This window comes from Solea senegalensis, linkage group LG12 (genome assembly GCF_019176455.1).
Source record: "Solea senegalensis isolate Sse05_10M linkage group LG12, IFAPA_SoseM_1, whole genome shotgun sequence".
NCBI lineage: Eukaryota > Metazoa > Chordata > Actinopteri > Pleuronectiformes > Soleidae > Solea > Solea senegalensis.
The window spans coordinates 1,708,194-1,728,629 of NC_058032.1; the positions used below are offsets into that span (position 1 = coordinate 1,708,194).

Here is a 20,436-nt window from a genome sequence, read left to right on the forward strand (position 1 = left end):
CACTGATAATGAGAACCTCTGGTGACGCCATTACAAAGTCATGAGGTTTAAGTGTGAGCCCGGGGACGGGAGGACGGAGGAACGGGGGGACAGGAGGACGGGGGGACGTCATGGCAACACACTCCAGTTGGTTTCTATAATGTGTTTTTTGCTACACAGACAGAAATGTAATCTCTGTGGTTCTGGGACACTTGGTGGGTAATTTAATCTTCAGGGGGATGAGAGAGGCTCAGACTCACTCGTCCACACTAACCTACTTTTGCTTTTCTGTTTGTCCACCTGTCTGTCTGTCTGTCTGTCTGTCAGGGGAGCAGAGAGGAGAAGGTTGACGAGGGTAAGATCGAGAAAGACGCTAAGGTAAGAAGAGTCACCTAAAAGTGTGGAAGAATGACGGCGCTTTTCCACTACGCTGGGCTCAACTCCATTTTTTTGCTTTTCCATTCGGGATAGTACCAGCTCTGACGAGGTTCCCCAGCGAGCTGAGCCGACACTAAAATGTGACGTGCACAGATTTGCCGGCAACTGATTGGTCAGAGAGAGTGTTGTTACTGGAAGAGTCACGAGCGCGACGTCCGACACAAGAATCAAACCGAACTGCAGATCAGTTAAAAAGCTGAGGAGGTACTTTATCGGAATGGAAAACGATACCAGAGCGAGTAGAATCGAGCCGTGCCGAGTCGTGCCGAGTCGTGCCGAGTCGTGCTGGAACTGTGTAGTGGAAAAGCGCCGTTAGTGACATCTGATGTGAGATCACAGCTTGTGACAAACACAGTTATGGTGGTTTTCTCATATCAAAAACCTCTGCAGTGCTTGAAGTACGAGCCAGCACTCTGTGAAATTTTAGAGTCTAGTGTTTGTTTCAAGCGTTTTTATTTTTATTGTTAAACAAAAACAAAATCGATCAGGCAGATGATCTGCCGTGGCCACAAGCCAGAGAAAGAAGAAGAAGAAGAAAACCAATATCTATGATTAAGAGTGTTTTTTAAGCATCATAACAGGACACCACATTTAAAAAGTTTAAAAGCTATGGATACTCTTAATATACAAGTTGGCAAAATGTGAAACACAAGTCCAGTTTTTAGTTATTTTAATACGGACTAAATGTTTCAATAGATGCTGTAAACATCACTAACATAATCTTTTATTTACTTAAGATTTTCTAAAATGTAATGACTTAATAATGTACTGGCACTTATTTTTTCCCCACTTCATGCACTGAAATTGATGATTTTTTATTTTACACTTATACAAACATACTTGTAGTTTTATTCAAATTCAGGGAAAAAAAAATCCCCAAATGTTACACACTGTATGTTTAAAAGAGCAATTATTAAATCTGTGACACAAAGACAATGTTCGTCATTCATGAAGAGCAAAAGAAATATGGGCCGTCAAAGAAAAGCATAAATGTGGAGAAATCAGAAAGCAGATCACTGCTGCTCTCTGTAATAGATTTATCTTTATTGCACCGTCTTCTTTTAAATGTCATTTGGTCGAGGATTTGATCGGCTGCTCGTCAAAGTGCTGTGAAACCAAAAACTTTGACCGAGTCTGTCGATGGGATAAATTCATTAACCTTCAGGAGGAACAGGCTCATAAAGCATTTCTCCTCTCTGATATTGAGCACCAACACTAAGGATTAATCAATAGTGTAAATTCTGTTATTTATATTTAATAATGAAGGGAAATGTTTGGTCCTGGAATGCAGAAATTCTCTTTAACAGCAGAGAAAAGGGGGAAAAAAAGAATAATATTCTCGTTGTTTTCACACACAAACAAAGTTTCACATCAGCTCTGTCATTTCACCACTGTCAAATCCTTCCATGTGTGTTTGTATTCATGTCTTTGTGAGGTCCAAATTTACAAAACAATCTTTGTGGGGCCATTTTGTCTGTGCCACACAACTTTATGGACTTTTAGGGTTAAGACCTGGCTTAGAATTGGGTTTAGGTTAAGGTAAGGGTTAAGGTTAGGTATTTAGTTGTGATGTTTAAGGTTAGGGTAAGGGGTTAGGAAATGTCCAATTGTCAAGCAAACCTTTCTTTGTGGGGACATTTCAGTTGGTCCACTACAACTTTAACAGGCTTTTTGAGGGTTAAGACCTGGTTTTAGGGTTAGAATTAGGTTAAGGGATAAGTTAAGGGATAGGTTTAGTCACATAGTTGTGTTATTTGTATTTATATCTCTGTGGGTTCCACAAAACTTAGAAACCTTTCTTTGTGGGGACATTTTTTCTGGACCCCAAAACCTTTAAAGGGCTTTTTCAGGGTTAAGACCTGGTTGTAGGGTTAGAATTAAGTTTAAGCACTAAGGTTAAGGGTTAGGGTAAGGGGCTAGGGAATGCATTATGTCTATGATGTGTCCTCACTTTGTGTGTGTGTGTGTGTGTGTTCGTGTTTAGGACCTGTATGCTGCTGGTGAAGGCAAGTTTGGCACAGACGAGGAAAAATTCATCACAATCTTTGGCAACAGGAGCGCCGCGCATCTTAGGAAAGGTGAGGTTGTTTTTATTCAGTTTTAATTAAACGTACCAATTGTTGTGAGTCACCTGCTCTGTAGATAAATAAACTACAATTCCGACTGTGTTGAGAGAAATGTTGAACGAATGAACCAAATGAGAGACATAAAGGTGCAGCGTGTGAAACATTAGCAGCATCTATTGGTACGTTAATGAGGATGAGACTGCAGTTTATAGCAACAAGGTGAACTACGGTGGCCTTCATGTACCAAAAAGTATGTTGTTCTCCTTTGTTGGTGATAGTTTATCTAGAAAAGAAACATTTGCTTTTATTTTAAACTAATTCTACACTCTTTGTACCCATACCCATACATTCATATGTATGGGTAGTATATTCAATTTATGTCAATAAATCATCATCATTTTTTACACACTGAACATTTAAACAACTCAGTGGAACTTGCAAAGTAAAGGGGATTTAATTATATTAAGGAAAATTATTATAATAATAATAATAATAATAATAATAATAATGATAATAATAATAATAATGATAATCAACTAAAATATGAAATGAAAATGCATAAATAGGTTTAGGTGTACAGCATGCAGAGACCAAAGCTTGTCCACTGTAAACAACACACAATTCACAGAGAACATGACACAGAAGCAGGAGTTTATTAAAGTGTAATGAAGTACAGCCTTGGCAGAAGTCCTGAGGCTCAAACCTTCTCGCTGTGAGGCGACGTCGGGAGAGGGGAAAAGTGCTCGACAGTGCTTGACTCACTGAAAAATTAAAGTGGAGGGACCTGAATGTCCAAAAACACCTCAGGGTTCAGATGGAAATATAGTCAGAACATCATCGGACCTCCAGACCAGAAATGTAATAATAAAACATTTTATAAATAAAGACCCATTCCAAAGCAAATTGACATTACTTACTTTAAGATAATGAGGTAAATACTGTAGGTAGTAAAATTACACAGGAAACAGAAATAAAACTAGGACTGCTCATGGTACTTGATGTTCTCTGACTTCATTGTCTCGCTCACTCAATAGTCTTACCATTTATTCATTAACCCCCTCAAAAATGAACGCAAAGTCACTTTTTATGTCAAGATTTGGACGACATACTAAAGTATGACTTTTTTTGAGCGATTTTAGACAACATACTATAGTATGACTTTTTTGAGAGATTTTGGAAGAGATACTATAAAATGACTTTTTTGAGCGATTTTGGACGACATACTATACTATGACTTTTTTGAGCGATTTTGGAAGACATGCTATACTATGACTTTTTTGAGAGATTTTTGACAACATACTATACTATGACTTTTTTGTCTAATTTTAGACGACATACTATACTATTACTTTTTTGTCACATTTTGAATGACATACCTTACTATGACTTTTTTGAGCGATTTTTGACGACATGCTATACTATGACTTTTTTGAGCGATTTTGGACGACTTACTATACCAAGACTTTTTTGTCACATTTAGGACGACATACTATACAATGACTTTTTTGAGCGATTTTGGACGACATGCTATACAATGACCTTTTTGTCTCATTTTAGACGACATGCTATACAATGACCTTTTTGTCTCATTTTAGACGACATACTATACTATGACTTTTTTGTCACATTTTGGATGACCTTAGTATGACTTTTTGGCGATTTTAGGCGACATACTATGCTATATATAACTGTATTGGCGATTTTTGGCTGACATACTATACTATGACTTTTGAGCGATTTTTACGACATGCTATACTCTGACTTTTGAGCGATTTTGGGCGTATGCTATACTATTACTTTTTGAGCGATTTTTGGGCTGACATGCTATACTATGACTTTTTGGCGATTTTTGGACGACATGCTATACTATGACTTTTTTGAGCGATTTTTGACGACATACTATACAATGACTTTTTTGTCTCATTTTAGACGACATACTATACTATGACTTTTTTGTCACATTTTGGATGACATACCTTACTATGACTTTTTTGAGCAATTTTTGACGGCATGCTATACTATGACTTTTGGCTTACCGTCCTCCTGTGTTAGCGACATGAGGAGGTGGGGCTTACCGTCCTCCTGTGTTACTGACATGAGGAGGCGGGGCTTACAGTCCTCCTGTGTTACCGACATGAGGAGGCGGGGCTTACCGTCCTCCTGTGTTAGCGACATGAGGAGGCGGGGCTTACCGTCCTCCTGAGTTACTGACATGAGGAGGCGGGGCTTACCGTCCTCTGTGTTACTGACATGAGGAGGCGGGGGTTACCATTCTCCTGTGGCGCCCTCTGCAGGTTGCTCCAGGGAACCAGGTAGGTGACCTCATTGTCCTGACTTGTCATCATGGGCGTGGCCTTGGAGATGTATTCTGAGATCCATGTGTCGTCCTGAGCAAGCGCCGCCCGCACCGCCGCCCGCTGGGCATAGCTCTCTGAGGTCAGAGGTCACATGACAAAGAAGGAGGAGGAGCTTCAACATTTGAATGGTGAAGAGACACGATGATGAACTATCAAAGAATTGTGCGACAGCGTCCGTGGCTCGGAGATGAAAGGTTTTACAGACCCGCCCACTTTATGAAAGACACACAAGTGAACATCTTTGTGATGGAAGCAGAGACACAATGGAAACTCTGGATTGTCTCTGGATTGTTACAATGATGTTCTTCATCCCTGATCAAGCTGACTCATCATTTTGACATGAACATGAATTAAACCTCACCGTACTCCCATATATGGAAAACCTGGTTCAAGCCTCCATACTCAACACTCCAGTACCCAATCAGCTGTGAGTGGGAGGTGCGCAGGTGGATCTTCTCATTGGTCAGTTTCAGGAAGGAGGCGTTCTGGTCTGGGCGGAGACAGTAGGTGCGGAACTCGTAGAAGGTTTTGTGTTCCCGCTGTGGACCAGTGGACAGACGCACACATGGCTGCAGAGAGGAGACAACAGGACAGACGTCTCACTCTGACAAGAAAACTGACTTACTATTCAAACTAAACATTATTTCACTGGGTTTGGTAAATAAATAAACAATAAACTAACAACAACAAACTAACAACAATAAAATAAAAACAACAAACTAACACAAACACACTAACAACAACAAACTAACAACAACAACAACAACAACAACACAAACAACATAACACAATAACACAAACATAAAAATAAACTAACAAACACTAACTAACAACACTAACAACAACAATAAACAAACAACACAAACACAATAACAACAAACACAACACAAACACACTAACAACAATAAACTAACACAAACAAACTAACAACAATAAACTAACACAAACAATAACAACAACTAACATAACAACAATAAACTAAAACAAACTAAACAACAGCACACTAACAACAACAAACTAACACAAACTAACAACAATAAACTAAAACTAACAATAACACACTAACAACACAAACAACACAACAACAAACAACAAAACACATAACAACAACAATAACACAAACACAACAATAATAACACACAACAACTAACAAACTAACAACAAACCAACACACACACTAACAACAACAACTAACCAACACAAACACACTAACACACTAACACAACAAACACAACAACAACACTAACAACACACTAACAACAACAAAACTAACACCAACAACTAACAACAAACAACACTAACAACAACTAACACAACACAACAAACAACAACACTAACAACTAACAATAAAAAAATAACACAAATACTTACAAACACAACAAATAAATAACAACAACACAACAACAACAAACTAACACAAACACACTAACAACAACAAACTAACAACACACAACAAATAACACTAACAACAATAACAACAACAACAAAAACAAACAAGAACAACACACTAACAACAACACACTAACAACAATAAACTAACACAAACAAACTAACAACATCACACTAAAAACAATAAACTAACAACAACAACACACTAACAACAATAGACAACAACAAACCAACAATAAAATCGTTGTGCTGACATTATCAAGTAAGCTCAAGTGAGTCCGTGCGTGTGTGTGTGTGTGTGTGTCAGTGACCTCAGGTTCACTAAGGTCGGTCCAAGACAACGAGGACATTTGTCTGCTCTTCGCGTTCTCACGTTTCCATTGTTTAAGATGTGTGTGTGTGTGTGTGTGTGCACGCGCGCGTGTCTCACCTGTGCAGCACGCGCAGCTCCTCCTCTCTTCAGAAAACAGCTCGTGAGTCTTAACATGACAAAACTGAACTGACTTGAGAATTCGAGATTTCAGACGAAGCCGGAAATGATGTACCGGAAACGCTTCTCTGTGAACACCGCCTCCTCATGGCGTTTGTTCGTCTGAAACTTTATTAATCAGTGTTTTAGTCGAAAAATCGATCAACAAAACAACATTATTAATCTCTGACGTCATCATCTTATCGATCACGACAAAATAAAAGATTCTGTGTTCCTTTTTTCAACAGACGACGACTTTGACGTCACTTCCGTCCAGGAAGTCGCTCTCCTTCTCACACACACACACACAGAGGCAGAGCTGCGGGCGCGTGTTTAAGCTTTACGGTGAACTGTTTGGACCCGAACCATGGCTCACGTGTCTCAGCTGTTCCGAGTGTCTCGTGTGTGGCTCCACCCACTCTGTCGGTTCTCCGCTGCGGTACCGGCCGCGGGTCCGGGTCCGGGTCTGAGCCGGCGGCTGAGCAGCAGACACGGAGGAAGATTTCGGAGCTGCACCGTAGACCCGAACCTGGAGGAAGAGTTTGTGTTCGTGGACGTGACAGGTGAGACTGTTCACTTCCTGTTTACACATGTGACCTCAGTGACACAGCACTGAAGATGTCTGTGACCTCTGACCTTCAGCTCCAGAGGTCGACCCAGGTCAGAAAGAGAAAGACCTGCTGCACCAGCTGAGCCTGGCTTCCTCTGCTCCACCCCTTGCCTCCGCCCCCCACAAACAGCTGAGGTCTCTGAAGCAACAGCTGCAGGTGTTGAGGGGCAGGAACCTGAAGGAGGCGGAGCCCGAGGCTCTGATCCAGTTCCAGGACGTGGACTTTCCGCTTGACGAAAACCTCGTGGCTTCAAAAACCAAGAAGATGAAGAAGAAGAGGGCGGAGCCTAAAGGCGTGCACAAAATCTTCGGGACACCCGACGCGGACGAGCCCATGAGCGACACCTGCTGCTCGGGCTGCGGTGCCGTTCTGCACTGCACGGCGCTCCACGCCCCCGGGTACGTGCCCAGCGAGAAATACAAGGCGCTGCTGCGGGAGGGGCGACTGGGCGGAGCCACCTGCCAGCGCTGCCACCTGCTCACCCACCACCAGAAGGCGCTCCACCTGCAGGTGTCCAGAGACGAATACCGCACTGTAGTGCAGAAGCTCCGCCCCCACCGAGCGCTGGTTCTTCTCGTCGTTGACCTCCTCGACCTCCCGGACTCCATCGTCCCCGACCTGCCACAGCTGATCGGCGCCAATAAACACGTGGTCGTCCTCGGCAACAAGATCGACCTTCTGCCCGGAGACTCGCCCGGGTTCCTGCGGCGGATCAAGCGTCAGCTGGCGGTTTACTGTCAGGAGGCGGGCTTCGGGAGCCAGGTCACCGACATCCACCTCATCAGCGCCAAGACGGGCTACGGCGTGGAGGCGCTGGTTTCCGCCCTGCAGCGCTCCTGGAAGTACAAAGGCGATGTTTACCTGGTGGGCGTGGCCAACGCGGGCAAGTCCACACTCTTCAACACGCTGCTCATGTCCGATCTGTGCAGGTCCAACGCCGAGGACGCCGTCCACAAGGCCACCATCTCGCCATGGCCCGGTGAGACCAGCCCACTGTCACCATGTCATTGACGAGGTGTGATGATGTCACTGATGAGGTGTGATGATGTCATCGTGTGTTTTTCAGGAACCACTCTGAACTTGCTCAAGTTTCCCATTGCTAACCCGACGGCGTACAGAATGTTCCGCCGCCAGCAACGGCTGAGGGAGGAGGCCACGCCCACAGATGACCAGCTGTCACAGGACAAGAGGCGGAGACTGCAAGAGTTCAGGAGGCAGGGCTATTTTGTGGGTAAGTGGGGGGGAGGGGGGCGTTGCTATGGTTATCCAATCCAACTTTATTTGTAAAGCATTTTTAAAAAATCACAGAGAACACAGAGAGTGTGTGTTTGTGTAACTGTGTGTGTGTGTGTGTGTGTAACTGTGTGTGTGTGTGTGTGTGTGTGTGTGTTTGTTTAACTGTGTCTGTGTTTGTTTAACTGTGTGTGTGTTTGTTTAACTGTGTCTGTTTGTTTTACTGTGTGTGTGTGTTTGTTTAACTGTGTGTGAGTGTAACTGTGTGTTGTGTGTGTGTGTGTGTGTGTGTTTGTTTAACTGTGTCTGTGTGTGTTTGTTTAACTGTGTGTGTGTGTGTGTGTAACTGTGTGTGTGTGTGTGTGTTTGTTTAACTGTGTCTGTGTGTGTTTGTTTAACTGTGTGTGTGTGTTTGTTTAACTGTGTCTGTTTGTTTTACTGTGTGTGTGTGTTTGTTTAACTGTGTGTGAGTGTAACTGTGTGTTTGTGTAACTGTGTGTGTGTGTGTGTGTGTGTGTTTGTTTAACTGTGTGTGTGTGTTTGTTTAACTGTGTGTGTGTTTGCTTGTTTTACTGTGTGTGTGTGTTTTAACTGTGTGTGTTTGTGTCTTTGTTTAACTGTGTGTGTGTGTGTAACTGTGCGTGTGTGTGTGTGTGTAACAGTGTGTGTGTGTGTGTAACTGTGTGTGTGTGTGTGTTTAACTGTGTCTGTGTGTGTTTGTTTAACTGTGTGTTTGTTTAACTGTGTGTTTGTTTAACTGTGTGTTTGTTTAACTGTGTGTGTGTGTTTGTTTAACTGTGTCTGTGTGTGTTTGTTTTACTGTGTGTGTGTGTTTGTTTAACTGTGTGTGTGTGTGTCTTTGTTTAACTGTGTGTGTGTTTGTGTGTTTTCTGGAGGTCGTGTGGGTCAAACGTTCCGTGCAGACGTCAGATCCACCGCTGGTGAGATCCAGTTTGATCCGGATCGTCTGGCGTTTGGCGAGGATGAAGATGATGATGATGATGATGATGATGATAAGGTGTCGACAGGTGAGGTCACAGGTGCGGTGTCTCTCTCTCTGAATGGCTGACCTCTGACTGTGACCTTTGACCTCTCAGGTGTCAGCCAGGCCTCGACCTTGAACGATGTGAAGGACGCTCACTGGTTGTACGACACGCCGGGCATCATGAAGGAGGACGATGTGAGACTTGTTGACTCCGCCCCCTTACGTGTGAGAGTCGGAGTAGGAGGAGCCAGAATAATCTCTCCCTTTCTCTCTGTGTCTCTCGCCCAGATCCTGGACCTGCTGACAGAACAGGAAGTGAGGTCAGTGGTTCCTGCTCGCGCCATCGTCCCGCGCACCTTCGTCCTGAAGCCCGGGAGCTCGCTGTTCGTGGGGGGCGTGGCCAGGATCGACTTCATACAGGTGACACTAACGGACTGATCGATGATGAATAGATTGAAGATTGATTGATGCTGTTTGATTAATGATTGATACTTGATTGATGATTGATTGTCAGGGCCTGAAGTCGTGCTGGTTCTCTGTCATGGCGTCCAGTCTCGTCCCCGTTCACGTCACCAGTCTGGACAAAGCCGACAGTCTTTATGAGAAACACGCGGGACACGACCTGTTGCAGGTGAGTCACATGGTCTCACATGTGTGGTTGTATGAGATCAGTTCCAGGATCTAAACTTGTCTTTAATGTCTGTGTGTGTGTGTGTAGGTTCCTATGGGAGGGTCAGAGCGCATGAAGCAGTTTCCAGCGTTGGTTCCTCAGGATGTGAGGTTGAAGGGGCGTGGCTACCTGGAGGCAGCTGCTGACATCACACTGTCGTCTGCAGGTCACTGATGATTAGACTGTGATGGTGATTAAACGGAAGGTTCTGGAAAATGATTTGTCTCTGTCCTCGTGTCTCCAGGCTGGGTGTCTGTGACGGCGGTGGACGGAGACGAGGTCTTGCTGCAGGTCCGTGGTCCGGCGGCGGCAGGTTTCGGCGTGCGGACGCCGCCGCTGCTTCCTCACGTCGTGACTCTGAAAGGAAAACGTGTGAGGAAGTCGAGCGCCTACAAACCCATGAAGACGCCGCCGCTGGTGGACATGGGTCTGTCCACCCAGAGACTGAACAACAGGAAGTGATGTCATCAGACATAATAATACACTGTTACTATGGTAACATGTTGCTCCTGTACAACAGCGTGTGTCAACAGGGGTCAGAGTTCACTCATGTAAAAGTTTTTGTTTTGATGTAAAAAAAAAATAAAAACGTTTATATAATGTTTTATTATTATTGTAAATATGTTTAGTGTCAGAGGAAAGACACGCCCACTGCAGCCAAACATGGTCATGTTTGAATGATGCACTTTTTAAACTGTCGATTCATTTGTTCATTTTCAGTTCATCAATCACTGTGGAAACTCCTCGTTTCCATGGAAACCAGTATAAATAAATGAACAGCAGCAGCAAATCAAACATCTTTATTTAAAAAAACAAACAGGAAGTTAGTTGAAGCTCATTACAAAATAAAAGCTTTGACGTCTTGTCTGTTTGACCTTTATTTTGAAGAGCTGCTCACAAATGTCCAGCTTTGACTTTGGTCAAAATAAAACGACAGGACGGTCACATGACCATTGAAGACTCCACCCACTGCCAATCAATAATGGAGAGACATGAAGAATACGGGGTCATGTCTCTCCTTCCTGTCTCCTCGTGTCTCCTTCCTAGACACGCGTGTCACGTGATGACCGAACGTCAAGTGACGACCGTTTATTGCACAAACAGAAACATGACTCGTCTGTTTTGACTCTGAGGGGGCGGGGCTAAAGTAACACAGACGTTAATGATTGTCAAAGGCACTGACGGTTTTCAAAATAAAATACACAAGATAGTTCTACTCGTCTACGATTCCATAATAACAAAAACAGGAAGTGAGGACAGAAAAAATGTGATGTGAACTTTTGACCTGACAGCGCCCCCTGGTGGAACCTTCTGGTTTCAGACAGTTTGAATCAGAAACCTGTTTCCGTGGAAACGGGCGTTGCCTCCTGACCTTCAGAGGTGTGGTCCATGTAGTAGACATTGACCAGGTGGCGGTTCAGGTGGCGGCGGTAATCCACCTCCACGGGAAACGTGCGGTCACAGAAGATGCACAGGTGACTCTTGAGCTCCGTGGGCGTGGGGATCTCGTCCGTGGGCGTCTCGGGGTCGTTGGACGACTTCCCCGACCGGACGCCGTTGAGCCCGGAGTCGTCGCTGCCCTCGGAGGCGCTGTCGCTGATGTCACTTCCTCCCTCGTGGCTGCTGTGAATCCCCTCGTCGTCCTCGGGCTCCGAGGGTTTGACTCTCTGGCTCGGGAGCAGCAGAGAGGGCGGGGACGAGGGTTTGAGGAAGGCGGGGGCAGCAGAGCTGCAGGTGGGCGGAGCATCAGTCTTCTCAGAGGGTGTGTCTGTCTGCAGGTGCTCAGGAGTGGTCGTGTCTGTGTCCGTCTTGTTGGACGTCCTGGTGGACTTGTTTTTCGTGGTTGTCCCGGTGGACTTGTGCTGTGTTGGACTGAGACCTACAGCTGAAGCAGGTTTTGGCTGCACCTTCTCTGTGGTGCTGGCAGTTTTCAGTCTTCTGGTCTTGGCCGGTGTCTCATGTGAAGTCTTGGTGGACAGATCCAGAGCCTCCACTGTTTTCCTCTTCACCGCCTTTGATTTGACCTTCTTGTCCTTCTGAATCTTCTCATGTGGTTTGGTTTGAGACTCTTGGACAGGTTCTAGAGTTTTCTCGCACTTCTTTGATCCACTCTTCCTGGTCTTGTTCAGACTTTTGTTGTCGTTCTTCTGTTCTTCTTTTTGCTTCTCTGGCTTGGATTTGTCTTCCTCCTTCTTCTGCCTCGGGGTTCTTTCGTCCTTGGGTCTTTGTTGGTCCGGTTTCTCAGACTCCGTGTGGACTTCCTCAGCTTGGTCGTGGACACTCGGCACCTTCTTCACTCTCCTCTTGACAACAGCAGTGGTTTCTGTGTGGATTTCTTTGGCAGGGGCGGAGCTTGCAGTGGGCGTGATCTCTGTCTTCTTCAGTCTGGTTGAGATCTTCTTCTCTGGCTCCACTTTGTCCTTTGTCTTCAAGACTTTCTCGGAAGATTTCCCCGCAGCCTTGTCCGGCGTCTCGCTGGACCTGCTGCTCTTTCTGACGGACAGATTGATGGGACTCGAGTCCACGGACGCCTCCTCGTCCTCTTCGTTGCCGTCGTCCATGTCAAAGTCCTCGTCGACGCTGGATGAATTGTCTAACTTGCTTCCTCTGGTGACGGCGTTTTCCTCAGTGCCATCAGAACAAGGTTTCTTGACACGCAGTTTGACTTTGGAGACGTCCAGAGAGACGCTGCAGCCGGAGTGTCTGGACTTGATGTGGTACTGCAGGTTGCACTTCTTGGAGGCGGCGTACTTGCAGAGCGGACAGAGGAACTGGCGTGGTTTCAGGTGGAGTTCCACGTGCTTCTTGAAGTTGCTGCGGTCTGCGGTCTTGTAGTCACAGTAGGGACAGGACAGAGGTTTGGGACCGTTGTGGACCTGCCGGACGTGGCGGGTCACCTCGTGCTGATTGGCTGCCAGGTAGTTACAGCTCTCACACTTGAACGGACGCTCGCCTGCAGAAGAGGAGGAGATGTTATGATGAGGTGGCGGCAGCAGTGGCAGCAGCAGCAGCAGCAGCAGCAGCAGCATAAACACAGGTAAGACATTCATGCAGCAGCTAATGTTGATTCTGTATCAATCAGCACAGGCAGAACAGGTCTTTGACGTTAGTGTGCACACATATGTATATATATATATTTACATATATATATATATATATATATATATACACATGTATACACACACACACGTGTATATATATATTTATATATACATATGTATACACATATATATGTGTACACAGGGAAACTGGGGTTGGGAAAAGGTCTTCCTCTGTTATAGGAAAACTAAAGTTTACATTCACTGTTGGAGCCTGAGAGACTGAACATGCACGAGACACAACAACAGCAACACAACAACACAACAACACAAACAGCCGCAGTGACAGTGTGGTTTTACCATGTTAATCCTCTGCTTCAGTGAGAGCAGCAGCAACAACAACAACAACAACACCTGTGTTAATAAACATCAATAATATTCAATCACATTCTTCTGCTGTGAACATTGATCAGTGTCAGACAGTGATGTCGCCACGACGACGCAAAACTGAAACTCTGCTCTTCACTCTTTCAACATTTAAACTCGGGATCGACCGAACATCGACGCTGATTTTCACCATTTGCCTTTTTTTTAGAGATCAATTTAAAAGTGGGTTATTTTGGCTCTGATGCAGCCGCACGTCTGTCTGCAGAATAGCTCCACCCACAGCAGCGTCTGATTGGTTCCATGCAGACGGAGCCACAGCAGGAGTGACCGACAGCCAACCACGAGAGAGGAGGAGCTCCGGAGAGCAGATCTGTGTTTAATAAACATCCCAGTTCTCTACAGCAGCTCTGCTCATCACCTGTGATACTGCGCGCGCGTGTGTGTGTGTGTGTGTGTTTTGTTGAGGTGAAGGCTGATTAGCTTTTAGCGTAGCATTAGCCCACCGCTGCACCGTCTCCTCCTCTGGCTCTGGACGCTCAGCACATGAGCGGTCATGTGTTGAACATGTGGAACACAGCTGTGAGCTCATTGGTGACTGACCGTGTTCTAACGTCACTGTGACCAAACATACAACAACATGTGACTACATGTGATAACATGTGTGTTTATGATGAATATCATGAATGTCGTTATCGGCTCCTTCACGTCTCATCATCTGTGTCAGTCCTACAATAATCTGTGATTTTTAGTGATGCACTGAAACATGTCGGCCCTCACTGTGAGGACGTGTGCAGCAGGTGAGGAGCATGCGCCCTCGTTGTCTGATATGTTTGATGAGATCCTGCCAAATATTTTCATAGATTCTTAATTGATTTATTCTTTGAAACATGAATATCAATCTATAACGTAATCTATAAACTATAAAATAATCTATGACCTATAATCTATAATATTATCTATGATCTATAAACTATAAAATACCCTATGACCTATAATCTATAATATTATCTATAATATATTCTATGATCCATAATATGATCTATAATATAATCTATGATCTATAATATAATCTATGATCTATAATATGATCTATAACATAATCTATAATATAATCTATAGTACAATCTATGATCTATAATATAATCTATGATCTATAATCTATAATATTATCTATGATCTATAAACTATAAAATAATCTATGACCTATAATCTATAATATTATCTATGATCTATAAACTATAAAATAATCTATGACCTATAATCTATAATATTATCTATAATATATTCTATGATCCATAATATGATCTATAATATAATCTATGATCTATAATATATCTATGATCTATAATATAATCTATGATCTATAATATAATCTATGATCTATAATATGATCTATAACATAATCTATAATATAATCTATAGTACAATCTATGATCTATAATATAATCTATGATCTATAATCTATAATATTATCTATGATCTATAAACTATAAAATAATCTATGACCTATAATCTATAATATTATCTATGATCTATAAACTATAAAATAATCTATGACCTATAATCTATAATATTATCTATAATATATTCTATGATCCATAATATGATCTATAATATAATCTATGATCTATAATATATCTATGATCTATAATATAATCTATGATCTATAATATAATCTATGATCTATAATATGATCTATAACATAATCTATAATATAATCTATAGTACAATCTATGATCTATAATATAATCTATGATCTATAATCTATAATATTATCTATGATCTATAATCTATAATATTATCTATGATCTATAAACTATAAAATAATCTATGACCTATAATCTATAATATTATCTATGATCTATAAACTATAAAATAATCTATGACCTATAATCTATAATATTATCTATAATATATTCTATGATCCATAATATAATCTATGATCTATAATATGATCTATAATATAATCTATGATCTATAATATGATCTATAACATAATCTATAATATAATCTATGATCTATAATATAATCTATGATCTATAATATTATCTATAATATTATCTATGATCTATGATATAATCTATAATATAATCTATATTATCTATGATCTATAGTCTATAATATAATCTATAATATAATCTATGATCTATAATATAATCTATGATCTATAATATAATCTATAATATTATCTATGATCTATGATATAATCTATAATATAATCTATATTATCTATGATCTATAGTCTATAATATAATCTATAATATAATCTATGATCTATAATATAATCTATGATCTATAATATTATCTATAATATTATCTATGATCTATGATATAATCTATAATATAATCTATATTATCTATGATCTATAGTCTATAATATAATCTATAATATAATCTATGATCTATAATATAATCTATGATCTATAATATAATCTATAATATTATCTATGATCTATGATATAATCTATAATATTATCTATGATCTATAGTCTATGATATAATCTATAATCTAATCTATAATATTATCTATAAAAAATAATCTATATTAAAGCCATAACAACAACAACAACAACAACAACATAACATTAAAAAACCAATGAGACAGAATGAACAATCATTTCAGTGCATCTCTAATTATTATGAAATCATACAATCAGAGATTATTATTGATGAATAAATGTGACCCAGCAGGTGGCAGCACTGCGACAGCCTCACCTGAGTGCGTCCTCATGTGTCGGGTCAGGTGCGTCTTCTGTGCGCTGGAATAGTTGCAGTAAGGACACTGGAAGGGACGCACACCTGGACAATAGAGCACAGGTGACCGGTTAGGTTAGTGCTGACCGGACCATGTGGGCGGGGCTGTGGACGTACCTGTGTGCGTGTGGACGTACCTGTGTGCGTGTGGATGTGCTGGATGTAGTTGCTCTTCCTGTCGGAGAAGTAAGAGCACTGGCTGCAGGTGTGCAGTTTACTGGGGAAGTGGTTCCTCAGGTGTTTCCTCCAGTGATACTGACTCACCGTGGTGTACGGACACAACGTGCACTTAAACACTCTGCAGACAGGGGGCGACAGAGACACACGGGTTATTGTCCTGACCGGGGTGTGACGTCATCACACGTCGTCATGACGACGGTGGGCGTTACCTGTGGTCCTCGCCCTCTTTGCTGTGGTGCTTCAGGTGAGCGATGTAATGGTCGTATCTGTTGGTGTTGTACCCGCACCGCTCACACCGGATCACGCCTTTGATGTCCACCGCCGTCGCCGGCCCCGCCTCACCTCCTGAAGGGGGCTGGGCCTCAGGTGTCTCCGCCTCCTTGCTCCTGGTCTTGCTCCGCCCCTCCACCCGGTTCACCACCATCATCTTGCTGACACTGTGGCTGCCGAGGTGTTCCACAAAGTCGCGCTCGCACTGCGCCTGGAAGTGACACGGTTTACAGTGGAACGGCTTCTTCTTCTTCACGTCGTCTTTACGCTTGACGACCTGCTGCTCAGGTGTGGAGGGGCGGGGCTGACAGGGGGGCAGGTCTTCAGCTCTGTCACCTTTGTTCTTCTCGACATCTCCCAAATCATTTGGACCGACGACCTCAGCGCCGACGGGACGCGGAGACTCGGGATAATCGACGATACAAACCTCCACGTTGTTCTGGTCGTCATAGCTGTACCTGCACAGGTGACACACGGGTCAGGTGACGTCCGTCCTCAGAGACAGACAGAGGAAGCAGGTGGACACACTCACCTGATGACGCTCTCGTCCTCACTGTCTGAATAACTGCATCCCACCGTCTTCAGCTCCATCATCTCCTTCTCGTCGGCCGTGCTGCCGTCGCCGCCGCCGCCCTCGCCCACCGCCGTCACCGCCGCCACGTTAGCCAGCATCAGCAGCTGAGGGGCGGGGGGCGTGTTCTTGGACATGTCACTGAGACTGTGACTGTCCTCCATCAGCGACATCTCATCTGAAAACGTCTGAGCGGCCATGTTCAGCTCGTCACTGGCACACGGACACCTGCGAACGACGAGGTCAAAGGTCAGAGACAGCACCTCAACATACAGCCACATCTGGGGAGCCCGCATCTGTCCAGACGTTCAAGGACCTGTGATTTATGATAGTCTCATTTTTAAGTGTATGACAAACTGACACATGTGCTGCCAGCGCCCCCTGCTGCTGCAACCGCCACAACACACATTAAAGAAGAAGTGTCACATGATCACGTCTTTAAACACACACACACACACACACACACACACACACACACACACACACACACACACACACACACACACACACACACACACACACACACACACACACACACACGAGCTGCTGGTCCTCCGCTGCCTCCTGTGGTCACTTTGTGTCACTGAGGTCAATCTGAACGCTGGCTTTCAAACAGTGAAGTGACAAAATCAGACATTTGAATTTAGTGATGGAGGCAGCAGTGAGGCAGCAGTGAGTCAGTGTGTGTGTGTGTGTGTGTGTGTGTGTGTGTGTGTGTGTGTGTGTGTGTGTGTGTGTGTGTGTGTGTGTGTGTGTGTGTGTGTTCAGTCTCACAGCTTGTCCTTCAAATATGTCTTTCACGCGTCATTTCTCTAAGACAGTAAGTGAAGCTCCGCCTCCTGTAAAATGTTCTGTGTTGATTTTACATTTCATTACTAAACATGGTTCAGAATCAGCTGTTTATCACATGACTCTCGTAGCACTCCGCATTAAAACCAGCTCAGCTTTAACTGTTCCACGTCACAATCCGACTCCACAATCAGTGACAGAACCTGGTTCCTGCTGTGTTTCTTCTTCATCAGTGATAAGAACCTACTGGTTTCCTGCTGTGTTCTTCTTCTTCATCAGTGACAGAGAACCTGGTTCCTGCTGTTTTCTTCTTCTTCATCAGTGACAGAACACAGGTTCCTGCTGTGTTTCTTCTTCTTCATCAGTGAGGCAAGAACCTGGTTCCTGCTGTGTTTCTTCTTCTTCTCAGTGACAGAAACCTACCTGGTTCCTGCTGTTTATCTTCTTCTTCATCAGTGACAAGAGCTGGTTTCCTGCTGTGTTTCTTCTTCTAGCTTTCATCAGTGACAGAACCTGGTTCCTGCTGTTTTTCTTCTTCTTCATCAGTGATAGAACCTGGTTCCTGCTGTTTTCTTCTTCTTCTTCATCAGTAGAACCTGGTTCCTGCTGTTTCTTCTTCTTCTTCATCAGTGACAGAACCTGGTTCCTGCTGTGTTTCTTCTTCTTCATCAGTGACAGAACCTGGTTCCTGCTGTGTTCTTCTTCTTCATCAGTGACAGAACCGGTTCCTGCTGTTTCTCTTCTTCTTCATCAGTGACCAACCTGGTTCCTGCTGTTTTCTTCTTCTTCTTCTTCATCAGTGATAGAACCTGGTTCCTGCTGTGTTTCTTCTTCTTCATCTGCCTGTTCCTGCTTATCTTCTTCTTCATCAGTGATAGAACCTGGTTCCTGCTGTTTTCTTCTTCTTCTCAGTGATAAGAACCTGGTTCCTGCTGTTTATCTTCTTCTTCATCAGTGATAGAACCTGGTTCCTGCTGTTTTATCTTCTTCTTCATCAGTGACAGAACCTGGTTCCTGCTGTTTATCTTCTTCTTCATCAGTGACAGAACCTGGTTCCTGCTGTTTTTCTTCTTCATCAGTGACAGAACCTGGTTTCAGCACTTCAGAGAGGGGGGGCGTGTCTCCTGTTGGTTTCGAGGACTTTCAGACGAAAGCGGCCTGGACGCTGATGTAACACCTGTGAACAAACTCCTCCTACGTCAAGGATAAGGATTAAAGTGAGCATTTAATGTGATATTATATTTACATGTTGTCATTAAAGCATCATTGTTAACGTGTCAAGCAAAGTTTGTGTACACATATTCAGTGGGATGTAATCATGGCTGAGAGGATTATTGGATTCACTGAATAATAATCGATGACTAAATGAAACATCGACTGTTTGGATCAGAGTCAAATTTCACTCAGTCACTCAAAATGAGTGCGTCCGCCATTTTGAAACAGCACCACAGCTCCGTCGACAGCGACACAACTTTCGACTTTGTTTAGAAGACGTGAACATGAACGACGCTGCTGCCGGTGAACACGTTATTATTCACGTCACCGTAACTCACGGACTGTAATCCACAGCATTAACGTGCACATGTCGTAAAAACTTGACTGGAGTTTGACTTGAGGAAGCGGGAAGTGATTTCACCTGGAGACGAAGCTCACATTAAAACGCCAGTGAAACCGTAGTTTGAAAGCACTTTGTGAACAGCGTGAACCACTTTCAAACACTTTAAAACACTTTAAAACACTTTTAAACACTTGTAAACACTTTGCGGTGACTGAGCAGTTGTTTCCATGTTTAAATAAACTTTGTTCGCTCACTTTCCCGCTGCTCCGTCAGCTCCACCGTTAAAAACCATGTTTTCTCACGGAGGTTTGGTGCACTTCGAGGCCGTGGTGGAGGAGACGGAGGCGGCTGCAGTGTGTGAGTGTTAGCCATGGTCCTGATCAGCCCCGGACAGCGCCTCCCTCCCTCCTTCTTCTCCACCTCACCGCCTCCATTTTACTTTTACTGCCCTAAACTTCAGCCCCAGCCCCGCGTCCCTGCCCCGCCGCTGTGCCCCGCTCTGCCCCGCTCTGCCCCGCTCTGCCCCGCTCACTCACCGACTCCTCCGTCACTCACTCTCCCGGGGTTCCGTCAACGTTTGTCCGCCGCAGACTTTGTTTTTCCTCGACGATCGTGAAACGCGGAGAAAAGTCGAGACGACAAGTTTCCTCACATTCCTCCACAGCAGCGGCGGGGGCGTGGCGTACTGCTGT

General features: G+C 43.7%; 3 protein-coding genes and 1 long non-coding RNA gene across 5 annotated transcripts; 2 read left to right on the plus strand and 2 right to left on the minus strand.

Annotated features, from left to right (window-relative positions):
* On the plus strand, positions 1–2,418 carry LOC122778202. Its single transcript, XR_006361409.1, has 3 exons — positions 1–194; positions 307–357; positions 2,402–2,418. It is a non-coding gene; the product is annotated as an uncharacterized LOC122778202 (long non-coding RNA).
* A 2,108-nt stretch (positions 2,419–4,526) lies between these two features.
* On the minus strand, positions 4,527–6,608 carry nipsnap3a (nipsnap homolog 3A (C. elegans)). The gene is made up of 3 exons (XM_044039837.1): positions 6,541–6,608; positions 5,202–5,409; positions 4,527–4,914 (listed from the first exon to the last, which is right to left on the minus strand). The coding sequence occupies exons 1-3, from the start codon at positions 6,577–6,579 to the stop codon at positions 4,688–4,690; spliced, it is 474 nt and encodes a 157-aa protein (XP_043895772.1). The 5' UTR covers positions 6,580–6,608; the 3' UTR covers positions 4,527–4,687.
* Positions 6,609–6,867: 259 nt separating this feature from the next.
* LOC122778193 (nitric oxide-associated protein 1-like) lies at positions 6,868–10,797 on the plus strand. Its single transcript, XM_044039831.1, has 9 exons — positions 6,868–7,261; positions 7,341–8,288; positions 8,376–8,540; positions 9,439–9,570; positions 9,640–9,722; positions 9,816–9,947; positions 10,042–10,158; positions 10,246–10,363; positions 10,442–10,797. Exons 1-9 carry the CDS (start codon positions 7,066–7,068, stop codon positions 10,657–10,659), a joined length of 2,109 nt encoding a protein of 702 aa, XP_043895766.1. The 5' UTR covers positions 6,868–7,065; the 3' UTR covers positions 10,660–10,797.
* A 260-nt stretch (positions 10,798–11,057) lies between these two features.
* Positions 11,058–20,436, minus strand: rest (RE1-silencing transcription factor). 2 transcript variants are annotated; one of them, XM_044039829.1, is made up of 6 exons: positions 20,281–20,436; positions 17,359–17,625; positions 16,766–17,284; positions 16,514–16,674; positions 16,338–16,421; positions 11,058–13,150 (listed from the first exon to the last, which is right to left on the minus strand). In XM_044039829.1, exons 2-6 carry the CDS (start codon positions 17,595–17,597, stop codon positions 11,529–11,531), a joined length of 2,625 nt encoding a protein of 874 aa, XP_043895764.1. In that variant the 5' UTR covers positions 17,598–17,625; positions 20,281–20,436; the 3' UTR covers positions 11,058–11,528. The 2 variants fall into 2 exon arrangements, with proteins under 2 accessions (XP_043895764.1, XP_043895763.1); XM_044039828.1 differs by lacking the exon at positions 20,281–20,436 and adding an exon at positions 19,999–20,187.

Excerpts from the sequence above, each read along its gene's own strand:
- LOC122778193 (XM_044039831.1), top strand. The coding sequence starts at position 7,066 with ATGGCTCACGTGTCTCAGCTGTTCCGAGTGTCTCGTGTGTGGCTCCAC. Across the intron at positions 8,289-8,375 it reads CACCATCTCGCCATGGCCCG|GAACCACTCTGAACTTGCTC; the intron begins GTGAGACCAGCC and ends TGTGTTTTTCAG. Across the intron at positions 9,571-9,639 it reads TGATGATAAGGTGTCGACAG|GTGTCAGCCAGGCCTCGACC; the intron begins GTGAGGTCACAG and ends TTGACCTCTCAG.
- nipsnap3a (XM_044039837.1), bottom strand. The coding sequence starts at position 6,579 with ATGTCCTCGTTGTCTTGGACCGACCTTAGTGAACCTGAG. Across the intron at positions 5,410-6,540 it reads CCGACCTTAGTGAACCTGAG|CCATGTGTGCGTCTGTCCAC; the intron begins GTCACTGACACA and ends TCCTCTCTGCAG. Across the intron at positions 4,915-5,201 it reads TTTCCATATATGGGAGTACG|AGAGCTATGCCCAGCGGGCG; the intron begins GTGAGGTTTAAT and ends CTCTGACCTCAG.
- rest (XM_044039828.1), bottom strand. The coding sequence starts at position 20,036 with ATGGTTTTTAACGGTGGAGCTGACGGAGCAGCGGGAAA. Across the intron at positions 17,285-17,358 it reads GAGGACGAGAGCGTCATCAG|GTACAGCTATGACGACCAGA; the intron begins GTGAGTGTGTCC and ends TCACCTGTGCAG. Across the intron at positions 16,675-16,765 it reads AAAGAGGGCGAGGACCACAG|AGTGTTTAAGTGCACGTTGT; the intron begins GTAACGCCCACC and ends CCCTGTCTGCAG.